Source organism: Rattus norvegicus, chromosome 14 (genome assembly GCF_021556685.1).
Source record: "Rattus norvegicus strain SHRSP/BbbUtx chromosome 14, alternate assembly SHRSP_T2T, whole genome shotgun sequence".
Taxonomy (NCBI): Eukaryota; Metazoa; Chordata; class Mammalia; order Rodentia; family Muridae; genus Rattus; species Rattus norvegicus.
The window spans coordinates 23,976,491-24,002,763 of record NC_141547.1 but is presented as its reverse complement, the minus strand read 5'-3'; the positions used below and the strand labels follow the sequence as shown (position 1 = coordinate 24,002,763).

The window sequence follows — 26,273 nt, the reverse complement described above, 5'->3', positions numbered from 1 at the left end:
AGCAGTTTGGGCCATCATTTTGTGCATTAGTGGAAGCTGGAGGAGCATAAAGGGAAGGGGGGGCACGGATAAAAAGCAGTGAACGGCGAGAGCCTTGAATGTGAGAGCTGAGGTTTGGCCTTCTCCCTTTCCCCTGCTGCCTTTAATGGAAATAATCAACAGGAATGCTGGGTGATTACAGTATATTTTTTCTCTGCGGGAGAGGGAGATTATGTACTCAGAACCATAAAGCATTTGCTTGCAAAATTAATTCAAATTGACTTGCACGGGAGCACTGTCACATGAATTGAAAACAGCTGAAGGATTTTTTTTTTCTTTTTAAAGGATCATGATAAACAGCAATCAAACCACCTGGAAAAATACCTGCTGCTTGGGCCTCAGAGACTTCTGGGAAGTTCAGATCTATTTAACATCTTTATTAATGAACAGGAAGATAACAGTTAAAAAAAAGTCACATTCGCTTACGGAAAATGACGTAAATATCAATGAGAAGAAATCAATATATTTTACTATATAAAAAGTAATTCAACCCTAGATTTCTTACATGGACTATACCATTGGGTGTGGAGACATCTTGCCAGATATAAAATTCCTTAAAATTATGAAAGGAAAGGAAAATTAATACTTGGTATGAAACAAATAGAAGATGTAGTGGGTAAAGCAATCTGTTAAAGGATAATACCTGGGTGCTTCACATCACAGGGGAGGGAGGGGTAGCATATTTAACTCCTGAACAATGATTTGAACATTTATTTCTTTTCAAATACTTGCTAACCGGCAAGAAAGATGTAAAGAAGAAACAATTTAGCAAAATGATGTGTTGGACATGAGGCCTGACCGATTCTGAGTGTGAGATCCATACACTTGGGAGGAAATTAACTTCTCTCTTTTTTCTTTTATTAGATATTTTCTTTATTTACATTTCAAATGTTATCTCCCTTCCAGGTTTCCCCTCTGGAAACCCCCATCCCATCACCCACCCCCTGCTTCTATGAGGGTGCTCCCCCACCCACCCACCTACTCCCTCCTGCCTCTCAGCCCTGGCATTCTCCTACACTGGGGCATCAAGCCTCCACAGGACAAAGGGCCCCTCCTCCCATTGATGCCCAACAGACAAGGCCATCCTCTGCTATGTATGTGGCTGGAGCCATGGGTTGCTCCATGTGTATACTCTTTGGTTGGTGGTTTAGTCCCTGGGAGGTTTGGGGTGTCTGATTGGTTGATATTGTAAGGGAAATGAACTTCTGGAGGAAAAGGTTGACATGGGGTGAGAAAAAAAAAACTTGCAATCCATCATCTGCAAGAGTGGAAGAGAGTTCCTCTCAGAGAGATGCTTTCTTCAGGGGATAGTATATAGATTCAGATTGAAAAGGTGGAATGTTTGGGTAGGCAATTGCAGGTGAGGGATGGAGAAAGTATTATTAGACGATAATATAGAAAAAATTCACTTCTCAGATAAGTTGTTCCATGATACAGGGGAAAATGTGTTGGGTGCTCTACTATGTATAAAAAAGATTATGCATGAGTCCATATGGACATCAAACACATGATCAGTGATCCCTAATGAGCAAACAATGCACCTATACCACAATGCTGTTTTACAGGCCTGAACTTCGATGTCTGCTAACTCATTGTGTGTATTTGCTTATATAAAAATCAGATACAGCATTTGCCTCATAGGCAGAAGGGATAAAGCTGATCATTTTAAGAAACCGGCTTCATGATTGCTAAGTTTCCATATAGGAAACCTGAATCCAAATCTTTTGTCTTTTACATTTCAGAATACGCAAAATATCCTGAATTCCATAAATTATTTGTCTTATCTACATTATAGGTCTTGGGTGGCTTCTATTTTTCTAAACTATAAAAAAGACTAAGCTACGTTGGATCAGGCAAATTCTTCATTACACTGGCATTTGCACTGTATATTTGAATATCCTTTCCCCTTAGAATATTTTATATCACTGTCAATAAAGAGTTTTTCTTGTATACATCAGTCGGTATGGTTTACACCCTTCTTCATTAGTTTGATCTTTAGCATCTCTGTGCTTGGTGTGGCCCCAGTATATACTACTAGGTTTAACACAGTTCTGTAAAAACAAACCAAAAACGTAAAGCCTCAGCTGTGCTCAGGTGTTGTGGGATACACTGGAGGTTTTTCGCTTTGTATTTTTTTTTTTAATTAAAAACTGAGGACCTAAATAATTAATGCAGTTAAAGAGTTTCCTGATTCAAAACAAACGAACAAGCAAACAAACACCAAGTGGGACAACAGAATTCCGATCATCATTCATTTTTGCATAATTTGATTATTCTCATTTTTTAAAGTGAATAGGAGTTTTATGTTGCAGAGAAATCAGAAAGTAGGCAGGGAGAAGCAAAAACAACAACCACAACAAATATCTATAACTTCTGTTTTGACATAACTATAGTATAAATTTTTTCCTTTTTTTCCTCTCTCTCTAGGATGCCCAAGCAAGTCTACCTCCATTTTAAAACAAATGTGATTTAACTCAGTGTCTACATTCTTCATGAGATAAATAAGTTATTATAAAATATCATGACGATTCCTAAATGTTGTAAAAATAAACTTAAAATAATCATGATGTTTACTCTTTTTGATAGTGAGAATAAAATCTAGCAAAATAAAAACAGAGGTCTCAAGGCAACTCTGACACCATGCTCATGGGAGACCCGTGGTTTCCACACTGTGTGCTTCAGGAAGTCTAGAAAACCCTACTGGGAATGGTTAATTCCACTAAGTGCAGGAGGCAGGTGTGTACAGTGAGCCTCTCTAACAACAGGATGTGGAAAAAGAAAGTGGTGTAGGAATTTCTGAGACATAAAAATATAATCTGTTTTTAGCAGACATCCAAGTCATTACTTTTATTCTCATAAGAATAAACCTTGGAAACAGTTGCTAATAATTTCCTACAAGCAACTGTTTCCACCCGTGCTAAATCCATACAGGTTAATCAATGGTGAATGTTCCAGAAGGTAGCAGAAGAGGCCCAAATGTCAATAAAGTACAGATTCATTCAGTCAAAAGACAAGCTAGTGACGTCATGAACTTGGCTTTGTAGTTCAAGCGTGAAAAGCGAGGGGCAGAGAAAAGACTCAGCCTTGGGAGTGACTCATCTGTGGTGTCAGTAACACAGTGTCATGGGGATTTGGGTGTTGAGTGGACTCAGAAGGACCAACCACTTAAATTTAAGTAAGTTGCTTACCCTGGCTTTCCTCCCCTACAAAACAAAGCACTAAGGGCATCTTTGTGCATCCCCCTAGTTACGTTTTAAAGTCAATTGCACATATCCCTGTGCTGCAGCCATAGCTTTTTCATGTTTAGACTGAATCCAAAAGAGAAACGACATCGCTTGTGAAAAGTACACAAAACACAAACTGTTCAAGCGATGTGAGAGCCTGATAGTTCTGTGTTTCTTCTGAACACCTATATAAAGAGAAGTCAGGACTAGGAAAAAAAACCCACCACTTTTCTTTTCTTTTCTTTTCTTTTCTTTTCTTTTCTTTTCTTTTCTTTTCTGATGGCTCACTTTCCAAACCCTTCAGCTCAGAATTCCATGACTCTCTTCCTCCCTGCCCTGTCTGAAGTACCTGTGAGCATGCCACATATTCAGCACCCAGGGAATGACGTTGCATTAGTAAACACAGAGAGGTTGCATGAAACTTTGCATAGCTTGGTACCTTAACACATGTCGAGGACCATACAGGAGAAAGGAGGTGAGGAAGTTTACGCGGGAGGACTACAGACAGTAATGCTGTCTAATAATTGATTGATGATTGAAAGAAATGATAAAAGACATGTCTAGATGAAAAGGGAAGATAGGTAATAGAATTAGCATTGAAAACTAGGCCCACACATGAGCACACACATAACGAGCATACACACACACACACACATACACGTCATGAATTATTATGTACACAATAACTGATATACCTCCTGAAATCCAATCACCTGTTCTAATTAATGTAAGGGAGCAGAAGGGCACCATCTTAACATGCAACAACAACAAAAATATTTGAAAAAAAACTCAAGTCTTTCTTGGAACAAAAGGAAACTGTAAAGTTTATGCAGTGTCAGAAAGTTGACTGTCTCCAGTTACAACTTTGCGGAAGGACAGAAGAGTCCCCAGTGGAGAGTGAGTCAGACAGGACATCCAGGAGAATGTTCTCAATTTCTTAAAACTGTCTTCTTCATTATGCTTACCCTTGTTGGGGGGGGGGGGCGTGGAATGCCTCTGGCTTTAGCTTTGTGAAACACATGAATCGACGGAGTAGACATTTAGGTTTTCTGTAAGATCTTCCAACTTTGAAGCAGTGACTCTGTGTGTGTGTGTGTGTGTGTGTGTGTGTGTGTGTGTGTGTGTGTGTTTATTGGATATATCCACATTATCATATCTATGTAGCTATATGTCTATCCAGAAAGAGAGAGAGAGAGAGAGAGAGAGAGAGAGAGAGAGAAAGAGAGAAAGAGAGAGAGAGGAAATAGCTTCTCTTTAAGAATAGAGGCCTGTGTCCACCTCCGACCTTAGCACTGGAATCCCACCTGACTTAGACCCTGCAGGCCCTGTGCAGGCCGCCACAGTATTTGTGAGTTCATATGTGCATTAGTCCTGCTGTGTTTAGAAGGCTTTGTTTCCTTTGTGACTTCCCATACCACAGGCTCTTAAAGTCTTTCTGTCACTTCTTCTGCAGAATTCCCTGTGTCCTGAAAGGACAGATTTCATGGAGACATCACATTTAAGACTGAGTGTCTGTATTTGCTCCTTTCTACTGCAGAAGGAAGCTTCTTGGGAACTGTGCCTAGTTTTTTGTTGTTGTTGTTGTTGTTGTTGTTGTTTTTGTTTTTTTGTTTTGCTCTCTTTTGTTTTTTTTTATGAGTGTCTGGATCTAAACTCAAGTACTCATAAATGAATAGGAAGCACTTTGATGACTGAGACATCTCCCAAGTTCGTATAAAAAAATCATATATACAAATCAAAACTTTTAAGCACATGCACCCCCTATGTACTCCTCTTGGTTCCCCTCTAATTATGTGCTTATACTGGAATACACTCATGAGGCACAGCACCAGTATTTGGTCAGTGAAGGCCAGCAAATATGAGTATGGTCCATAGGTTAAATTCTCCAGTAGCTTTCAATGCAGCCCAGTACTCACTAAAATGCATTCCCAATGACAAAATAGTACAACACTCCTTACACTGCATCTTTATCATCAAGTGATGTATGGATGTATTATATGAAACCACAAAATTGTGTTATATATAAATCATTCTGAAATCAATGATTATTCCTCAAAATATATTTGTACACTTAAGGAAAGGCAAAATGTATCATATTTTATTTTTCTTTTGAGGTAAAATAAGGAGGATAAAAGACAATGTTTGACAGATACTAGGATAATTCTCTCTAAAAAATAGTGTTCTATGTTTTTATAACTTATTTCTTTAGATATTTCTAGTAGAAAATTGTATCTGATATTTATATTCTTTCAAGATTTATTTAATCAGGGAAAGTGTTGATTTCACTTTAAAATTAAATTTACTATTTCTGGATGTTTATTTCTTGCTTCAGAATCTTGTGCTCTATTTGAACCACTTAAATATGCTCTGCCATCACGTTTGTTGTTGAATAATAAAGTTTTAAAAGTTCTGACTATCTCTTCCACCAAGTGAGGTATTTCTCAGAGGATGTTTTGACAGTGTTCTTCCTCTATTTGGTTTGGAGAAATTAACAGAATCTGTGGATCTCTTTGAGTTGATTTTGCTTATGTTTGTTGATGAATATGTGTGTTGTTTTAATTCAAATATGAGATTATGCCAGCTCATTAATCTTCACCTATAGTTCCTGTTCCTTTAGGCCTGCTGTGTCTTTTTTATTGTCCATTTTCACTTCCTCCTATTCTTCATCTTCATGTTTGCTCCCTCCTTCTGCCTGGCTAGGTCTGTGGTTGGTCATTTGCAGTGAATTCTTTATTTCAGGTTTTACTTTTTTCCCCTTTCTGTAATATGTTTCTTTATGGAATGGCCAATCTCTATTAGCATTTTGAATTCGATGAGATATACTTCTTATTGTTTCTTAGCCTTATTAGTCTTACATTTTTTTAGACATTTTATGTTTCCCATTGCTTATTAAAGTTAAAGTCTTCACCTAGTAAACCAATTCCCGAGAATCCTTAATGGAATATTTGATTACTATTGTCTTATGTGTTGATATTACTCATCTTTGCACTCTGTTGGTGTTTGGCGGCTTCAATTGTCCCCACATTCTAGGATTTTAGGTTTCTTTGTATCATCGGCATTCTAAAGTAATTCTCAAAACAGGCTATGTTTTCCTGTGTGCCCATCCATGTGATTGTTTAGCTAAATATCAAACAATACGTGACAGATTTAAAGGAAAAAAATCCTCTTCAAACATTAAGTGTTCTCATTTCTACCAAGTGACTATGTGTGCCTGTTGCCTTTGTTTTCCTTTGTCCAGAACCTTAAGGCCACTCACAGGTGAAACAAATTGGTCTCAGGCCTTAATGGAGCATGCCTAAATCCTTGGCCAGAATACATTTCTGCCTACAGTCATTTAAGTTTAAAGACTCATTTGCTTTAAACTAATAATGCCACTTCCTCTTACTTTGTATGTGAATGGCTCCTAACAAAAATGTAAATCAACATTGCACCCACATTTTTCCACTCATGAAGCAAAAATTATCACTAATCTTATCTGAATTATCTTCTCTGTCATCAGAATACACAGTATGCAGGTTAGCTGTATCAAAGAAATCATGACACAGAAAAATTTACAATCATTCTGAAAAGAATGAATATTGTTTTAAACTTTAGAATGAAAACTAGTATTATCCTAATAGTTGCAACTAAGAAAATTAAAATAACATGATAGTATTGGAATGCTGTTAACAGCTTTGCCCTTCTACAAAGACCTTTGTTTTCTATAAAAAAAAAAATGGGCCAAGAAATTAAGCAACGCCGCCCAAAGATTCCAGTCATAGAAGCAACTAGAGCACCATATTGATACTAACTTGAATATATACTTTCAACATTCTATCTTAATAAATTTTCAATTGGAAAAGGGTAAAAGGTTAAACTGAACTCAAATAGAATAACAATTTCTGAGAGCTCTAAAAGTGTATCTTTAAACTGCATTTCCATCATATCTTTAGAAAGGACAATTTAATATACTTATTAATTAAAACATTTTGGCTATAAATAAAATTTCAAAATATAAAACACAAACACACACATGCACAGAGAGAGAGAGAGAGAGAGAGAGAGAGAGAGAGAGAGAGAGAGAGAGAACAGTTGTAAAACTTTATGAGTGCAAAAGACAATCTGGAATGTATGAAAGTGGAATTGACACAAATAGATTCCATTATATTGACAGTCATTTTTATCTTTCTTACAATTTTTTTTTTACTTTTGGGTTCTAACATCTGAACAATATTACTTTTCATATTGTATCTATAAATGTAATTATAATTTGAAATACCAACTAATTTGAAGGTGTTGAATTATCTGAAAGCAAGGTGATATAGGGATACGAAGACATTATTTGGGAATTTTAAAGATTAATATGATCTATTTGCCTTTCTTAAAAGTAACTCTCTGAGAAAAGGTTTGTCGTACTTTTCTTCCTGTTGTTGAGAGAAACCCCATGACTTAAGCAACATGGGAAGAAAAGGTTCTTTTAGTAAGATAGGCTAATATCAGTCCTGGAGGGAAGTCAGGGCAAAACTCAAATAAGACCAGAGGCAGGGACCTTGGAGGCAGGGTCCTTACTGGTTTACCCCTCATGGATTGTTCAGCTTGCTTTCCTACACAGCCTAAGGCTGCCTGCACACAGGTCATAGGCCTACAGTGGGCTGGGCCCTCCTAAACAAATAACTCAACAATCAGAAAAATGCCCCACAGTCATGCCCAAACTGAGTGAGGCTAATGCTCAATTGTGGTTTCAGCTTCTCAAATGACTCTAGCTTGTGTCAGGATAACCAGCACAAACCAGCACAAGGACTAATCAATTCAACTGGTTTTCTCATTAATGAAAAGATAATTGTAATATTCTGCGTAATTATGTGGTTAGCAGAAGACTATTATAATATTCACTTGCTTAAAGTTGTTTCCATCTTATGTGTTTTGTGTAGATGATGTGATAAATTTGTTGCTGACAGGCGTATTAAAATAAAATAGATGTATAGTCTTAAATCCATAAGTGTAATTTTAAAACACACAATTGAAAATTTTGGGTTTCTTGTCAAGGCACTTGAGTATAATTTTGGCTTGAAATTTTTAAAATGTCAAACTCTTAATTTTATAGGTTAATAAAATTAGAATTGTTTTATTATGAAATTATAAAAATAGATTTTCATCATAACATGATGACATTATAGAAGAATATATTTAATTTGGTCTTTCATTTTCTGATACGTACTTGTGAATTTAATTGGGAAGATAATCCTGTAATCCTCTTTTAAATTTACAAATCTGTAATATACATTATATATACATATATATGTATATATATTTAAAATGACATCTAAATTCAAAGCTTGGTACAAAACATTTAAATGGTAATGCAACTGAAGACATGTTTTTGGCTTGAAGGAAACTTAACTGAACTCTTGTAATGGTCTCAATTCTTTTGAAGTAACATAAAAGATGATTTGATATCTACATCATTAATTGTGCACAAAGATGTCAGTTACATTCCCTAAGTAACTTAACTATGATTGTGGCAAAAGCACCACATTTCCTAGGTGCTGAAAGTTTTTGTTTCCTCTCTCTCTCTCTCTCTCTCTCTCTCTCTCTCTCTCTCTCTGTGTGTGTGTGTGTGTGTGTGTGTGTGTGTGTGTGTGTGTGCAGAAATACTGAAAGGAAAGCAGCGTGTTTGATATTTAGTCATTGAAAACCCTTCCCTTTCAGTTAATTTTTTTATCAGAACTCATTTGAGATACCCCAAAACCCAATTTATAGAAATATTCCACCCTTCTCTCTTGACAAAAATGTCCAATTAAATTACAATCATATGCGACTTTTGTAGGATGAAGGTTACGTATTTAGGCTATGTTTAATGGAAACTTTCTGAAGAACTTACCCCATTCTTTGGAAAAGCAATCCATCCAAGGTCTCCCAGGACAGTGCGCGAATCCAATAAATTCACTGAAAAAGGAAAAGAACAAAACACCAACTGAGTATATCCCTATTGTAGCCCTGCTGAGATGAATACTGTTTATATTACCAAGATTAGAGTATGACTTTTTATGACCAAGGCATGAGTAACAAACTATTATTATAATGAAAAGGGACAGTTGATTTACAGGAAATGATTGACGAATTGTAACAAAGACATTCAAAGTACTTATAAACCTAAATGCTATTTTTATCAAATAAAACTCAAAGTTCAAATAAGACGTGTTGGGATCACCCACAAGTATTGTGTTTATTGACTATGAAAAAGTGTGTCCCTGTGTTCTCAGCTGTCAATCGAGGAAGCCAGGAATGATAACAGGATGTGTCAATGTTTGTCACTCCTTATCTGCCCCAAAACAGAAAGGCAAGTCATTAGCCCCCAAAGCCAATCGGTTGAATAAGGAGTGTGGTTTTCTGCATAATAAAGAGCTGGTAGCCATTGCTAGTGAAGGAGATCCTGCAGAACAACCAAGCAGAGACTGGAGCAACCTGACAGAACATGGACAGGAACACAGCAGGGAGGTAGGGGACAGACCTACATGGTGGCATGCAGTAGCAGAGGAGTTAAATAAGAAACTAGCTAAGAAACTGCTCCAGCCAAAGGCCAGTCAGGCTTTAAACCACACAGATGTCTCCTTGTCTTTATTATTAAACCTCAATTGGGACCCCTAAAAGTCTCACAATGGTGGTGAAAATCTTAAGTCTTCAAAACAAGCCCGCAAACAAAACAACTACTTAGAGTTGGCATTGCTTCACAGCCTTAAAAATTATAGCTAAGCATGTTTTATTTTTATCTCAAGGGCTGTTAAGAATCAGCAAATAATGACATTAAATAACAGTAAACATCTCACAAGCACGTTTAATGTTTTCATGATAATCATCAAAATCTTCAGTACAGGTGAAAATTTATGTAAGAAACAAATGGATATAACTTTACTCAAGATGAAGAATCTAGCAATTCACAAACTCGTAGTTAAGAATCCCATGGCTACTTAGATATATCCAGTCTAAGATAGGCCTCAATTTTTTAAATACTTTATGTCCTGAAATCCTAAGATTTCAAGAAATGTAAGATTTTTAGAAGTCCCAGGATTGATATAAATACCTTCATTATAAAGGGACCAACAGATAAGTGCATAAACTCACATTGACCTAGGTACAGATGTGCACAATGTGCTTACATTCTGTTTTTGGGAAACAAAATTAGTTTAAAGAATACAGTTTTGTTAAATGCTTTGGGTATGGATCGAAGAAAATTATCTTTCTATGGTTTTTACATCTTTTCCCCCCGAAGTAACTGAACTGCTTTGATTGAGCTTAGCTTATGGGAATAGAACAGAGCCACATGTAGTCTCTCTTGAAACTACCCATATCACAATCAAGAGCCAGCATTTTGGAATTTTATCAATTTTAAAAGTGTTATTCTGTCTGCAAGTGCAAGTCTGAAATATCAACTGAACAAGAGTTGGTAAACAAGGGAGCATGTTATACCACACTGTGAGGATAAGGGAAAAATCACTACGACATAGAGCCACAGCTGAAAGTGGAACTGAGGTCATTTCCCAAAATTATGTGCACTTAACATATAAATCTACTTCACATTTAGTGAATTCCACTGAGAAAATATACATGCAAGGATATGTATCCTATAAATCAATTTAATGGTTGTAGAAAACACAGAACATGCTAACTTTCACATAGGCATGACTTTTCCGGATTCCTGAGTATAATTGTTTTTGTAGTTTTGTAGACTTAAGATGCCAAGTCGGACTTTTCATTAACATTAAACCACTTTAATCATACTTGCCTCACATTGTGTGAAGAACTGTCAGTTCTTTCTAGTATGATGCCTTTATTGAAAAAAACATAGTTAAAAGGGAAAAAAGGTCCAGTGACAGGCTCAAAGTGGGGTCCAGCTCAAGAGGAAGCCCCAAAGCCTGACACTATTACTAATGTTATGGTGGGCTTACAAACAGGAGCCTATCATGACTGCCCTCCAAGAGGCCCAACAAGCAGTTGCAAGAGTCAGATGCAGATATGTATAACTAACCAATGAACAGAAGCGTGGGACAGCTGGGGTTGAATTAGGGAAAAACTGGAAGAAGCTGAGGAGGAGGGTGACCCTAAAGAAGACCATCAGTCTCAAGCAACTGGATACCGGAGATCTCTCAGACACTGAGCCACCAACCAGGCAGCATACACCAGCTGATATGAAGCCTCCAACACAAATACAGCAGAGGACTGCCCAGTCTGGTCTCAGTGAGACAAGATGCATCTAACCCTCAGGAGACTTGAGGCCCCAGGGAGTGGGGAGGTATAGTGGGGTGGAGACATCCTCTTGGAGACAGGGAGGAGGTATGGGATGAGGAACAGCCAAAGGGCAGACTGGGAGTGGAATAAAGACTGGACTGTAAAAAAAGATTAAAGAATAAAAATTAAATAAAATAATAAAAAGAAAGAACAAATTATGGAAAGAAAAGAAAGGAAGGAAAGAAAAGAAAAGGAAAGGAAAGGAAAGAAAAGGAAAGGAAAGGAAAGAAAAGAAAAGAAAAGAAAGGAAAAGAAAAGAAAAGAAAAGAAAAGAAAAGAAAAGAAAAGAAAAGAAAAGAAAAGAAAGCACAATTGTCCTGTCACCCCGATCACATGTCAGTCCTACCAGATACTGCACCTACCTCATCAGTAAGAACCAAGCTCTTCGTTTTACTCTGCTACTGACTTTTCTGGTCTCCATGGGAATAAGGTTACATTAAACATAAATGTCCTTGTCCTCCTTTTACTGTATCTGGGACACTAGGTTCTGTCTAGACATGACTAAATGCCAGGGGAGTGAGCACTTAAATTGTTATGTTTATTCATTTTAATGATTCCTTTGGATCGCCTTTGATACTGAGCTGCAGTACGCCTGTGTAGTTGAGATAAACTAGTTCATATCATCAAACAGAAGGTGTAGGGATGCTACAGTCAGGAGAGCTTCAACCTGTGATCAAAACTGATGTGCTTAGATACACTAGGAATCTGTAGCAGCCTGTTAGCCTGGCCTCTTCCTAACTTGCAGCTTTAAGTATTCATTAATAACTACCGAACTCCATGTCTTCAAACTTTAGTTACTGCCCCTTGAATTTACTTTAGCATACATTAAACTACATTGCTCCTTTGGGGCTCAAATGTATATAGAAGTGAATTAATGGTTTCAGGACACTAGCTTAGATGTTATTTCAATTTTGGCACAGTAGTTGGTGATACCTGACTAAAATGCAAAAATATAAGACAGGAAATACGCTAGAAATCAAGAATTTGTAGCCTACAATTTTACCTAATGGTTATATAAAAACTTAGGAAAATAGGTGATGAAGTTGATGGGAAATACATACATCTCACTTTTTACAAGCATCTGAAAATTACTTCCTTTTGAGAATAAATGTTTCCACTAAACTCACGATGCAAGTAAGATATTTACATCTACAGTGAGATAATTTGTAGTTGAGAAAAAAAGATATAAAGTTATGTTGCTATTTGTGTACGGAAGGTAGAATAAACTCTTCAGACCTTGATCAAGTCTTCAGACAGCTAGAAGAAAACAGTTTCAATTCATACATAAAGTAAAAAGTATAGAAATGCAAGCCCATGAGCAGCATGCCTCTGTGGCTTCTCTTTCAGTTCCAGGTTCCTGCACTGATTCTTTCAGAGACAGAATGTGTAATGCGAGCTGTAATCAAATACTTCTGCCAAATAAGTTTAATATACTTTTCTCCTTAATCAATAAATATGCTGTTTGCATATATTAAATGACTTTCACATTTCTGAGAATTGCTAATTCTTCATTCTTATTTGCCATTTGATATAGTAATGTCTTTCATCCCTGCTCCTCCCCTTCCTTTACCTGAGTGCAGTGTTTGGATTTCAGTGGGAGGGTTACTTAAGCCTGGGGAATTGACAGCAGCCTTGGACAAGACCTCAAGCTGTATTACAGAGCAATCATGATTTTAAAAAAAATACTGTATGATATTGGTACAGAGACAGTCAGATAGAGCAATAGAAAGAAAATGAAGACCCAGAAATGAACCCTCAGAGTCCTGATATCATCTAGCTCTCATCACTTAATCACAATGACTTGTCTTACTCCTAAAAAAAAAAAAAACACAATATATGGGGCTGGAAAGGTAGCTCAATAATTAAGATTTTGTACTTTTCTTGCAGAATACATGAATTCTGTTTCCATCTACAATATCAGACAGATCATATAAGCCTTTAACTCCAGCTCAAACTATGAGATTTTCTTCTGGTATCAGAGACTTATACTCACATGTTTATAGTTGAGCACACACATGTACACATGCTAATAAACAATAATTTAAACTGTAAAAAAACACCCACAACAGCCAACACAAGCTTACAATCCTGGCTAAGGTCAAATATTCAATAACTAAGTGATTATGAATGAATCTTCTTGTCAAGGAACTGATCCAGAGAGTGTTTCTCAATCAGCATTCAACAGTAGTTCTTATCTGCTATCTCTGATGACGTCCATAGGTATCTAATCTTTTCCTTTCTCCTCCTCCTCCTCCTCCTCCTCCTCCTCCTCCTCCTCCTCCTCCTCCTCTTCTTCTTCTTTTCTCCTTCTCCCTTCTCCTTCTCCTTCTCCTTCTTCTCCTTCTCCTTCTCCTTCTCCTTCTCCTTCTCCTTCTCCTTCTCCTTTCTTCTTCTTCTTCTTCTTCTTCTTCTTCTTCTTCTTCTTCTTCTTCTTCTTCTTCTTCTTCTTCTTCTTCTTCTTCTTCTTCTTCTTCTTCTTCTTCTTCCTTTTTTGATTCTGCTACTTGGGGATGAGAAAAGCCAAGAACACTGGCTAACCATTCCCCTTTTACATAAACAAAGAACTCCATGAAACAATGATCTCACCAACATTTTACTTGTCCCAAGGTAGAGATGCTCTGGCATTTATCTACTGATATTAACACAATTTTTCTCCTTTCCATTTATTTTTATACTGTGCTATTGGGAGAACATCTTTGAACAGAAGTTAGCATATTGGGAAGCCTTCCTTATATAACAAAATTAAATCCTTATGTAAAAATATGAAGTTAAAGCAACAGGAGTCTAATTTACAGAAATAAAATAGAATAATCTATCTGTGTAATTCCCTTATACAATTTCACTAAATTGGTGTAATTATGGATATTATTATTTACACTTCAATTTTTCTCAATATTTATGATGGAACATAGGAAAAACACTGTCAGTAATGTCATTAATATTTCTATTTCCACATATACGCATATGGAAACATTTTATAAATCTGTATTAAAAAACAACTGAGAGGTAGACAGAGTGCATACAAATGTGAATTTGAGAAGATAATTTCCCCATGACATTAACAAACTTATTAAAGAGTGGATTGGCAGTAATAGAGTGCCATTTCTACATGTCTTCTTTGCTGCAATTACAGTAATTAAATTGTTCTGAACAATATATATGTGTGTTGTAAATTACAATGAATACTCAATGAGTATTGATCTTCATTGTACAACTTAATTAAAACTTGTCCGAGAGAAGCCACTAATGAATATAATTAGAGGAAATGTTTGATACCACAGTGACTCTGGAAAGCATTAATTAAATATCTGATATTTTGTGGAAAAATGTTTTTATTTTGTTATTTATATTTTTAAATGAAACCACACAATGGAACTGAAAAAAAAGCCTTCAAGTTCATTTTCTCACTCAACTATTAATCGTATAATTATGAGGAAGAAGGCTGATTGGTAGGCTAATCAGTAATAAAGGAATGATGGTTTGAGGAGAAATAAGCCCACTGGGATGAATGGGTATGTAATCTACTGCAAATTCCTAGTCAATGTGGAAAAGGAAAATAACTAATATAATAAATTTTAAAGTCTTTTTAAAAAGATTATTATTTCCATTAGTGTGTGTGTGTGTGTGTGTGTGTGTGTGTGTGTGTGTGTGCCCATGGAGGCCAAAAGAAGTCATCTGAGGCATGCTACTGTGGGTTTGGCATAGGTGCAGAAAATTGAACTTGGGTCTTCTGTAAAACTAGCATGCACTCATAAGTTCTGAGCCATCTATTTGGAAAAATTTCAATCATCAAATATATAAGTATTAGCCAAAGAGTATTCTAGCAGAAACTAAATCTAAAATATCACAAGTATGTTTTAATGTCAAAATAATCCATTTAAATAATCTCAATGCTTTTTGTAGCTAGAAAAGTTGTAAATAATCTACAATAATCAGAGAGTCACAAATTTATTTGTGATGGGATTAAGAGGTACAAGAACAAAAATAATGAAGAGACTATGTGTGTATTAAAAGACTAAGTTCTCAACTGCGAACAACCAGAGATTATATTGCTAACGTGAGCCATTAGGACCACAAAAATATGCTGCACTATTGAGGAAAAGAAGCACACATGAATAAATATATTTTCATTCATTGGATAATCAAATAACCAAGGAAGGATCTTTGATATTGTCACCATCCACCTATGGTGAAAAAATATGTGATACTTGAGGACAACAAGGGCAATCCCGTGTAGGAAGGCATATTCTCACTCTGTCACTGTTAACTTTCTTTCATGATGCTCACATTAGCAATCACTTATAATACCAGTTAGATCTTTCCTACTACATGAAGGTTTAACAAATATCATATTTTTAAATAATTTGTGGGAGCAAACAACATCTCCACAGCTGTCCAACCCTCTCTCCATGGATCCATTCAGCACATATATGATTTCTGGCTTCAGGGCTTGACTTAACAGTTTGTCAACTACTTCAGGGGACAACGCGCAGCTAACAAACATGAGTAAAGAGTAAAAGGACATCTGTTTCTCATCAGAAAATTAAATCTGTAAATTGGGTAAAAAGCTATGTTACAGGTTGAGGATATTACGTAGATTTCAAATATATTTGACTTAAAGACAAAAACCCATAGTAATACAAAGTCTCATGGATAATGAATGGGAGAAAGTTTATTTCTTCTCTAATTCTAAGCTTCCCATGAACACAAAAATAATATAAGCAAGCAGGGTTTTTACCAATATATGGAAGAGGCCATGGAACACTTATATAATCTCTTTCAGATACTCATCTTAGAAATTCTTCAGAATGTTCAAGCAGAACATTGGTGTCCTGTTCAGTACCCCTCATGGAAACAAGAAGTAAAAGATCATGTCACAATACATGAGGCCTTAGTGACAGATTATGAGCACTAATGATTTTTCCTGAAATGCCACCTTAGCCTAGAGACATGTGTCTTACTGCCATTACCTAAAGACAACTACCAGCAAATACTAAGTCCATTCTAACTTAACAGTACTTTCAAATGCCAGCATTATCCAACAAGCCTCCGTTTGTGTAGTTAAGTACTCTTTTTCTATTATTCTAAAAGTATTCTAAAATCAATTTATTGGCTTATTTTTATTTAATTTATTTTTTACTTAGCTCACAAAGTAATAGATTTCTTTACATCATGTAAATATATATTTAGTTTTACCTGATACTATTCTCAGAACAAAGGATTCTCTTTCTGGTCACTGTGTCTCTAACCTATCCTTTTACCTTTGCCTTACCTAGGATTCCTCTTTCCAGGTTTTTATTAACTGTTCTGTTATCTTCTATACCTGCCCTAATTAAAGCTTCTTTCCCTCTTACTCTGCACCCCTTCTAAATCAAGAACTTATTTCCATATTTCCATATACATAGAAATTAGAAGCCAGCATCTACTAAAACAGCAGAACATGCAGTATTTTTCTTTCAGACCCCAGCTTTACTCACTTGGGAAACTATTTCTAATTTTATCCACTTATGTTATAAATACTGTATCATAAATTATATATAACATATTTTCATAATCACAATCTACTTTAGTGGATAACTAGAATGATTCCATTCTTCTCCAGTGTGAAAAGATCAGCAATATACAGCACGGATGTGCAAATATGTCTATGGTAGAGCATAGAGTCCTTTGGGTATACGCCCAGGATTGAGAGAGGTGTATCATATATGAGACCTCCTTTTTCACTATTAATTATTGCTCTTTGTTTGAGAGGAACATCAACACCAATTTCCAGTGCAAATGCAGTTTTTGCACTTCTATTAAAAGTGACAATTTTTTTCTATTCTGTAATCTTTCCTTACATTAGTTGTCATTCTAACTAGGTAAGGCTAAATTATAAATTAGTTTAGTGTTTATTGCCTTGATGACTAAGGATGTTTAATGCTTTTAGAAATATTTATTCATCTATTTATTTATCCATCTATCATCTACTTATTTATTTATTGGACAACTATTGTTACTCTTTTGAAGATGATCTGTTCAGGTTATTGGCCTATTTATTGATTGGCAAGAGAAGTTTTGGTGTTTGCAGTTACTTACGTATTTTATTTGTGAATCAAAGTCTGGAAAATAGCTGCATTTTTTCTCCCACTCTGAACATTGTCCATTCATTTTGTGGATAGATCCTCTTGCTTTGAACACATCTTTTGATTTCATGTAATCTCCCATTTTCCAATGCTTGGGGCTATAGTCTGTGACATTGGTTTTCTATTTAAAATGCTTGACTGTGTCTGTGTCCTGAGACATGCTCCCAATGCTTGTATCCAACAGATCCAGCATTTTATATTTCATATAATGGTGGTTGTTCTACTCAGACCTTTCATTTTTTTGCAGGATTAGACATTGGAGCCTAATTTCTGCTGTAGATGAATACCTACTTTTCCATGTGTCATCTACTGAACAGGCTGTTTTCTCCCTTTGTTACTGATATATTTATCAAAATTACATTTATATAATTGTGTTAATTTATTCCTGCTTCCTCTATTATACTCTCTTGCTCTGCAAAGCATTTTAAACAAATATATTTAAATTAAACCTTGTATTTTCTTCCAGGGAATACTATATCTGTGATTTCATTATGAATCCTATTATATATAACATGATTAACCCTTTTGTCATTTCCAGCACTACATTCCAGTATATATCTAATCACCAAAATACAATTCCCAATATTCTACCAAAACTGAACAAAACAACTACACAACCCATTTTCCTCTCATTTTCCCTACATTGGTCAGTAGAACTAAGACATCCTGAAACCAGAGTTATCCCTTTACTTTTACCGCCACACTGAGTGATTGAACAAATCCCATACATTCCACACATGTCCTTGATAACTCTCTTTGATCGCAGGCTCTGTTTCGTTTGACCCTGTAGCTAGTCTGGCAAAATCCTATAGGAAGAAAAACTAATTTCAGTTCCATTACTGGGGTCCTACTTTTAAATCAGTTCTGTTCAATGAGCTGTGAAGGGATTCTGCAAGGAAAGGGAATTTTTGAAACTATTTTCAAGTGACAAAGTCACGAGGCCAAATACCACTTCTCACTGTCTTGGATTGGCCATGTACTTCTTGGACCAGATACGAGCCACCTGAAGAACAGGAGGGAAAGTGTGGGAAAGCAAAGCCTGCAGAACACGGTTGGCAGGACGAAGAGATAGAGAATAAATTCCAACTTATATCATAACGATGCTAATCTATCTAAGCTTGAAACCCCCTTCTCTTAGGAATTGCTTTTATACTACAAAAATCAATTTTATTGCTTAACCTAGGTAGACAATATAATTGTTGTTACAGGCAAAAGAAGGTCTTTCAACTGCTAGAATACAGTTGTCAGAGCGTGAAGGCAAGTTCCTCTTTTGCTTCTAGAGTCTGCTTTTCTTACCTTGTTTATTTGATCCTACAAAATTCTGTCCACAAAAGACTTAGGCCAGTCTTTTTTGTTTAAAATATTCTTGTTACTTACTTTTATTTTTATTTACACACATGCACTTTATTTGTGTGTGCACCACATGTCTTCAGGCGCCACAGTGCGATGATTATTCTCGGTTGTCCGCTTTACTACATAGGCAACTAAAGCCCAGGCAACAGGGTACACCTGTGATGGCTTTTCCTTCCCTGAATTATGTGAGGTGGGAACACATCCTAAATCTGGATCTTTAGAGGTGGGAAAATCTATCTTAAGTCTGAGGTTCACCTGCTGGCGGCAGCCACCATAAAGGACACAGAAGAAGGAAGGCCCTATTCTTTGTCTGTTGCCTCATGCTTGCTGCCAAGTTCATTTCTTCATAGTATTAGATCTTACTTTTGGGGGATGCTGGCATATATGACATATATATATATATTTATATATATATATATATATATATATGACCAGTTGAGACATTCAGGTTCATGGATGGTTCATTGGAACATGTGTCTCTCTCTCTCTCTCTCTCTCTCTCTCTATATATATATATATATATATATATTCATTCTATCAGATCTCTTTCTCCAGTGATTTCTTACTAATAAACAAAAAGGTATGAGATTCCCTAGAACCCAAATTACTGGTGCTTCTGAGACACCCAACGTGTATACTGAGAACCACATTCAGGTCCTTTGTAAGAATAATATGCTATGACCAACTGAACCATCTCACCAGTCCCTGGTTCTTCATTTTTTCTTATTGCTTTTGAGAAAATATGTTTGTCATGGATAAAGAAAATATTCTTGCTGATTTTCAAGTTTATTGAGCAATATTTACACCAAAAAAAACCCCAAAACCAAAACCAGACACCTATGATGGAATGAGTTTTAGTCAGAAATACATTCTAAAGATTATGAATTAATAATGAACCCTGAAAGTGTCATCCCAGTGACATGGAATGAGTCACGGTTCCTATCTATGGGTGAGTCTGAACAAAACACTTAAGCAAAGCTAACAGAGAAACGCACTGACAGCTAGACTATGAGTAACAAGCAATGTGCTACCTTCACAGACCACACTGCATGAAAAGAGCAGTACCATATGGTCTCCGTGACTACCTTGTCAGCTATGGCAACTAAACATGGGAAGTCTCTTACACCCTTTACATCTGAGAAAGAAACGTCAGCCTTGCATGACGTAAGAGGTTAAGAAGACTATCACAGACTATGTCTCAAGGCAAATGCGTACTTCTACAATACTGTGGGTAAAACTATTCTAGGAAGGTATTCCTTTCAAAAACAAACTTTTGCAATTCCATAGCACTCGAAATAAATACGTTTCTTCACAATTAAGTTGAAGAATGCTTCATGAAACAGATAATGATTGGTATTCATGTAGTATTGGTTTTGTGGCTATATAACATCGAGGATGTGATTTTTCTTTCTTTCTTTTTTTTTTTTAAGTTTCAAAGACTCAATTCTCATGTCTGTAACAGCAGCGATTGAAACTAATAAAATTATATGTGTCTGTACTCACATTTTATCACTTTATCTTAACACTGATCTTTGGGTATGCTATGTTTCTCATTTTACAGATAAGGAAATTGAAGCTGAGAAAAGTTAAACAGGCCAATGGCCCAAGGTCCCAAAACTAATATAAGCACAGAGCTGTAATCTAAATCTGAGTTATCTAATCAAAGGCTTTTTCTTCTTACTTCTCCATTGAATCTGATCCAGTGTCTAACGTGCCAAACACAAAGGTTCAACCCTCTAAATAATTATTTCTTGTATCAATATGTTTTATTAAATTCATGAGTCATAAATAGTATGTGACAGAGACCAGCATTTATAATAATATCCTTAACATAGTCTATACAAGATGAAAATTAGTGACTGGCTGGAGGGGTTAGTTTGTAAGCCACCTACCTTGCAAGCATGAGGACCTGAGTTCAATCCATACAGTGCTAAGAAAAGTATCAGTCTTAATGACCTGTAGCCCAGTGCTGGGGAAGGAGGGTAAAGAAGAATCTATGGGGCATAGCTAACCACTCCATACTAATGAGCATTCTTCAGAGCAATGAGAGGCCTTGTTTCAAAGGATGTATACAGCCTTCCCAGGAATGGTACATAGTCTGTTCTCTGTACTCCATGTATGTATAAATAGGCCTGGAGACACATAAACAAAATACATACGTTTTTAACAAGCTGAAAAATTCAAAAGTATTCATTTAAGCAGAGCACACCCTAATTCCCCATGCTAGAGAATTACAATTTCCTATGAAACTGGTCACAGCCAGTCAAGTTTTAAGTTTCACAAAACAGAAGAGTAAGCAACAATGTAGCAATAAAAGTCTTGTCCTTAATATCCAATTTAGATATCTATTATATTGGAAGCACCTGAATCGAGGAAGAATTGACTTTGTATCTGATCCTGGACACTTTATTTTTAAAACACAAAGAGACATATAAATGATTAGAATAAAATGGATGATATATACAAGATGGCTCTTGGCTATGAATCATTCCTTATGCCAGTACCGAATTATCCCTCAGTCTTTATTAAAATGTATCAAAGTTCAAAATGATCTGAGTAATCACTATCACTCCAGGTTGCAAGGTGGTATAAAGGATGATTGGATTTGAATCTATGCTAATAGAGAAGCCGTCACAAGCACGTAGGCATAGGTATGTGTTTATTGTTTCTTTGGCTTACTATTTATTTCCTTTTATATTTTATTCTTATTGATGTGTATATGTGTGTCAGTGTGAATGAAATCCATATGTGTAGATGCCACTTATGTCAGAAGAGTGTTCTAAACCCATCAATAGCCCCAAATAACCTTGACAACATTTGCAACTTATTACATTCATTTCAAATATACTTAATATTATTTTAAAAGATAATGAAAAAATTAAACTATGTATTTTGAGTATCAATCTGGAAATCAAGTGTTATATTTATTGACTACATTTCTTGCTTTAATTAAAATAGTCATTTTATTCTCTACTGTTCTCTTATGTAAATAATGTTGTTCCATAATAATGTATCTATTTATCTTTAAAGTATTTCATATTGTTTCATATGAAATTAGTAATAAACATTTATACTGAGAAGAGCTTATATACCTTTCTCCTCATATTCTCTCTCTTCCCCTCTTCTCTTGCTGTCTATCCCTTCCTATAATTTGGATTTAAAAATGTCTTGTAAAATCCACATATTTAGGGCTTAATCATAGCTTATCAATATTAGAAAGTGGTAGAAATAAGAGATATGAGATGGAAATTAATGGGAGTTATTCTGGTCACCACTAGTTTGTTTATAAGGAGAAAGGTTGTGGGAGTTTGAATAAAAATGGCCCCCATAATCCCTTAGACAGTGGCACTATTAGGAAGTGTGCCCTCGCTGAAGTGTGACTTCGTTGGAAGAAGTTTGTTAATGTGGGTGGGCTTTGGTGGCTCAGATGCTTAAACCACTATCAGGCTAGAAGCTGCTTCCTGCTGCCTGATGATCTGAATGTAGAGCCCTCAGCTCCTACTCTAGTACCGTGTTTAGCCTGCGTACTGCAATGCTTCCAGCAAAGAAAGTAATGGACTGGCTAAACCTCTGAACTGTAAGACAGCCCCATTGAATTGTTCTTCCTTATAAGAGTTGCTCTGGTCATGTCTGGTCACAGTGTCTCTTCACAGCATTAAACACCTAACACAGAAGTTTGTCCAGGAATGGTGTATTAAGAATGTGATAGGCCTGACTATGCTTTCGTTTTGTGTAACGTAGACTTTGCACACTTCAAGTGGGCCTTAATGGGCCATCCTAGTAAGAACACGGAAGACTGTGGTGCTGAGGGTGGGAAGCGTGGTTAAAGAGGTTTCAAAGGAGAAGAATGTTAGTACGCGGCCTAGAGACTATTAAGACATTTTGGTGAAGGATGTGTCTGCTTTCTGCCCTGGTTGAAAAAGTCTGCCTGAGGCTAAATTGAAGAGTTTCAGATTAATTGCCTTTGCAGAAGAGATTTCAGAATACCCTAGTGTGGGCTGTGTCATGTGGTAATTAGTGACCATGTTTATGGAGCTCTATAATGAAATCCAGCAGGCTGAGCAAGGTACAATGTGTACATTTTGAGGACAAATGGGAACCAGGAACTGGAATGGAACTAAGTCGTGTCTTCAAGGAGATAAACAGATTAAAGAAAATCCCGATGTTAAATGGAGTGGTGACCTCAGGGCAAGATCCCACCCATCTAAGCTTCCAATTTATGAAAAAAGAATTAAAGAAAAGCTTACAACAGATGTGGTAGTCTGTACATTTAATCTCAGGACTCTGGAGTCAAAGGAAGAAGCCTGATCTCTGAGTTTGAGGCAAACCTGGTCTACAGATTGACTTTCAGGAGAGTCGATCATAGGCGGTGAGGAAAACCACAGAAAACAGGAAGTTGGTAAAGATGTAATTGAGGGTGGGGGTCAAGTCGCAGCCACATCAAGCAGCAGAACTTGGCAGCTTCAGCCACGTGATTCTGAGTTTAGAGTAAAGGATACAAGAGCTCAGGAAGCTACTGAAGGCAGGCATGTGTGTGATGCTGTGAAGGGCAAGTTTGATTTGCCTTAGAGATCTCGAGATGTGGGAGATGCCAGTGTCACGAGATACCTACAAAGAGAAGCGGGAAATAGCTCAAGAGAAAGAAGTGCATTGCTGTCAACAAAGATGAAAGGAGGTGGAAATCTGAAGAGTCTTTTTTGATAGCATACTTGGAAATACAGAGTTTGGAGTTTGCCCAAGTGGATATGGTCTTTATTTTGTCTAGTCTTTCCTCACTAGGCTCCCTTTCAGAATTACAATATGTGATCTGTGCCATTCTATCCTGTAAGCGTGTCATTCGCTTTTTCAGTTTGACTTTACAGGGGATTACAGTTAAGAAATTGCATGAATTTCAGAAGAGACTGAACTTTAGTCTTTTTTTTTTCCAGAGCTGAGGGCCGAACCCAGGGCCTTGTGCTTGCTAGGCAAGCGCTCTACCACTGAGCTAAATCCCCAACCCCTAACTTGAGTCTTTTAAACAAGTTTCAGACTGTTAGTGGCATTTTTGCATTGTGGTATGACTATAAGTATATGAGGATCATGGAGTGAAATGTGGTGGTTTGAGAGGAACTGGCCTCCGTAGACTCATAGGACATGTCATTCTTAAGAGGTGTAGTCTTGTTGGAGTAGGTGAGCCACACTGGCTATGGGCTTTGAGGTCCTGGATGCTCGATCCATACCCAGTGTGTATTTCTTTATAAGAGTTGCTGTGATCATGGTGTCTCTTCAAGGCTTTAAAACCCTAAGTCACTCATAATGGAATTTCACTGTGAACTTAACTGGATTTAGAATTACCATGGAAACTTACTACCATTATTCCCGTGACTGTATTTCAAGAAAGGTATAACCTGGGGGAGGGGAATTGACCCTCCCTGAATATCAGGGACATCATCCCAAAAGCTGGAGGCCTAGGCTGCATATAAAGGAGAAAATGAACTGAGTACCAGCATTCACTTTTGTTTAACTTTGGCTATGGACTGTTATGTGATAGGGTATGATTCAAAGTAATTATTCCTTGCTTATACATTTATTCTCAGGCTTTGGGTCATAACAGCAAAAGATGTAACTCATACTGTAGGATTCCAGTCCCTGCCAGGAGATGGAGAGCTTGTTTTTCTCTTCTAAATACATCATACGGTACGGCTTCAGCATGGCACCAAAATTATAGTCAATCAGTCACGACCCATGCCTCTGAAACTGATTATAAAAACAAAATATTCTCCTTATAAGTAGTTCATTCCTAGGAATTGTTCTAATGGACCAAAATTAACATAGACTTTTCACACTGGATTCAATAGCAAGATTTTTTTAAGTGTAAATATCTTGGGTCTGTTTTAAAGCACCTGTATAAAGATGAGACCTAGAGCAGTGAAGACCTCTAGGAAGTACATCTGCACACATCTGACAGGTCTGTATGACACAGTGGACAACAGGAGAAGTGTGCTGTCACTTAGTTCAACACGATGACCCTTCCTGTTCTACATTTGAATTGGGATGGTGATATTAACTGTAGTGATCTTGAAAGCAACAGTTGATCTTTTTATGTATACCATTACAGATTGGCAAAATTCTACAAAATTCTAATCTACATATCTTATTTTGTGAACATCTTTTTAAAGCAATGTTCTTCTAAAGTGTAAAATAATTGGTACAGATGTTCTGACATTAACCATTCTTTGGGCTATGCTTTAACGAACTTGACCAGGTGATTTTTGGCACTCAAGCACAATATATTTAACAGTGTCCTTAGTTTGCCTCTGATAAGCACCGCTGGGTGAGAAAAAATTCGCTCAAAGTAGTCTACACAATTCATTGTAGTTTGATTTATTCACATATTTAGAAATTTATAAGTAAGTATGCTCTCATACTGTCTTTAATACAAAGGTCCTTTTTCTAGCCTGCAAACAGAAACCATGAGCTTTAAAGGAGAAATCTTAGATGCTTATTCAGGCAAAGAGAAGGAAAACAGAAAAAAAAATCTATGAAACCCATATGTAGATTTAATAAGTAACTAGATGCCTAGGTTTTACAATAAATTATTTTCAATCAATGTTTCTGCAATAATAGAAAAAAAAAAGAGAGAAAGGGTGGTAAGAGGAAAAGATACAGGAAGGAAAGGAAAAAACAAGGGGGAAAAATAGGAGGAGGAAGAAAAAGTGGAAAGAAAGCAGGATGTAGAGGAGGAAGAATTATATCATTGAAAAATGTTTCCCATATTTTGAAACAAAAGGTGACTATGAATTCTGTATTTTACCATCCCCAACAAAACTACCATTCTAGTAATCATCTTTGGTATCCCGGGATCAGAAAAATAAGTTAGCTTCCTGATGAACTGACAGATTTTCTATGAGGAAAGAAAAGCTGTGTAAGTGAAGATCTGAACTTAAAATTTCTGTGGAAGTGGCTCAATAGTCATAATTTCTCAATATGAGTTTCCCATACTCCTTTACATATGTATTCATGTTATTCTCGTGGATGCTGATGTTTCTGAGGCACGTGCTTTTACTAAAATCTGATTCTTTCCTTGAACACTGTTAGCATAAATAAAATAAAAAGTATAATGATGGCAAAAGGTTGAGAAATGCAGTATGTGGCTAAACTGGTATAGTCAAGAGTTTCAGCAACTTGGACACTGACACTCTGTCAAACGAAGTGCTTCTCACCTCCTACAGTTTATTGAGCTATACCAAAATCAACTTTCTTCTACACTGAAAACATCAGTTTATTT

At 36.4% G+C, this 26,273-nt stretch overlaps 1 protein-coding gene across 12 annotated transcripts in view; it reads right to left on the bottom strand.

Annotated features, from left to right (window-relative positions):
- Positions 1-26,273, bottom strand: part of Epha5 (EPH receptor A5) — a 361,774-nt gene that overhangs the window by 320,586 nt on the left and 14,915 nt on the right. For all 12 annotated transcript variants that reach the window (XM_087584395.1, XM_087584396.1, XM_087584397.1 and 9 more), the window contains 1 exon segment: positions 9,124-9,188. In XM_087584395.1, the coding sequence (XP_087440521.1) occupies positions 9,124-9,188 (65 nt within the window).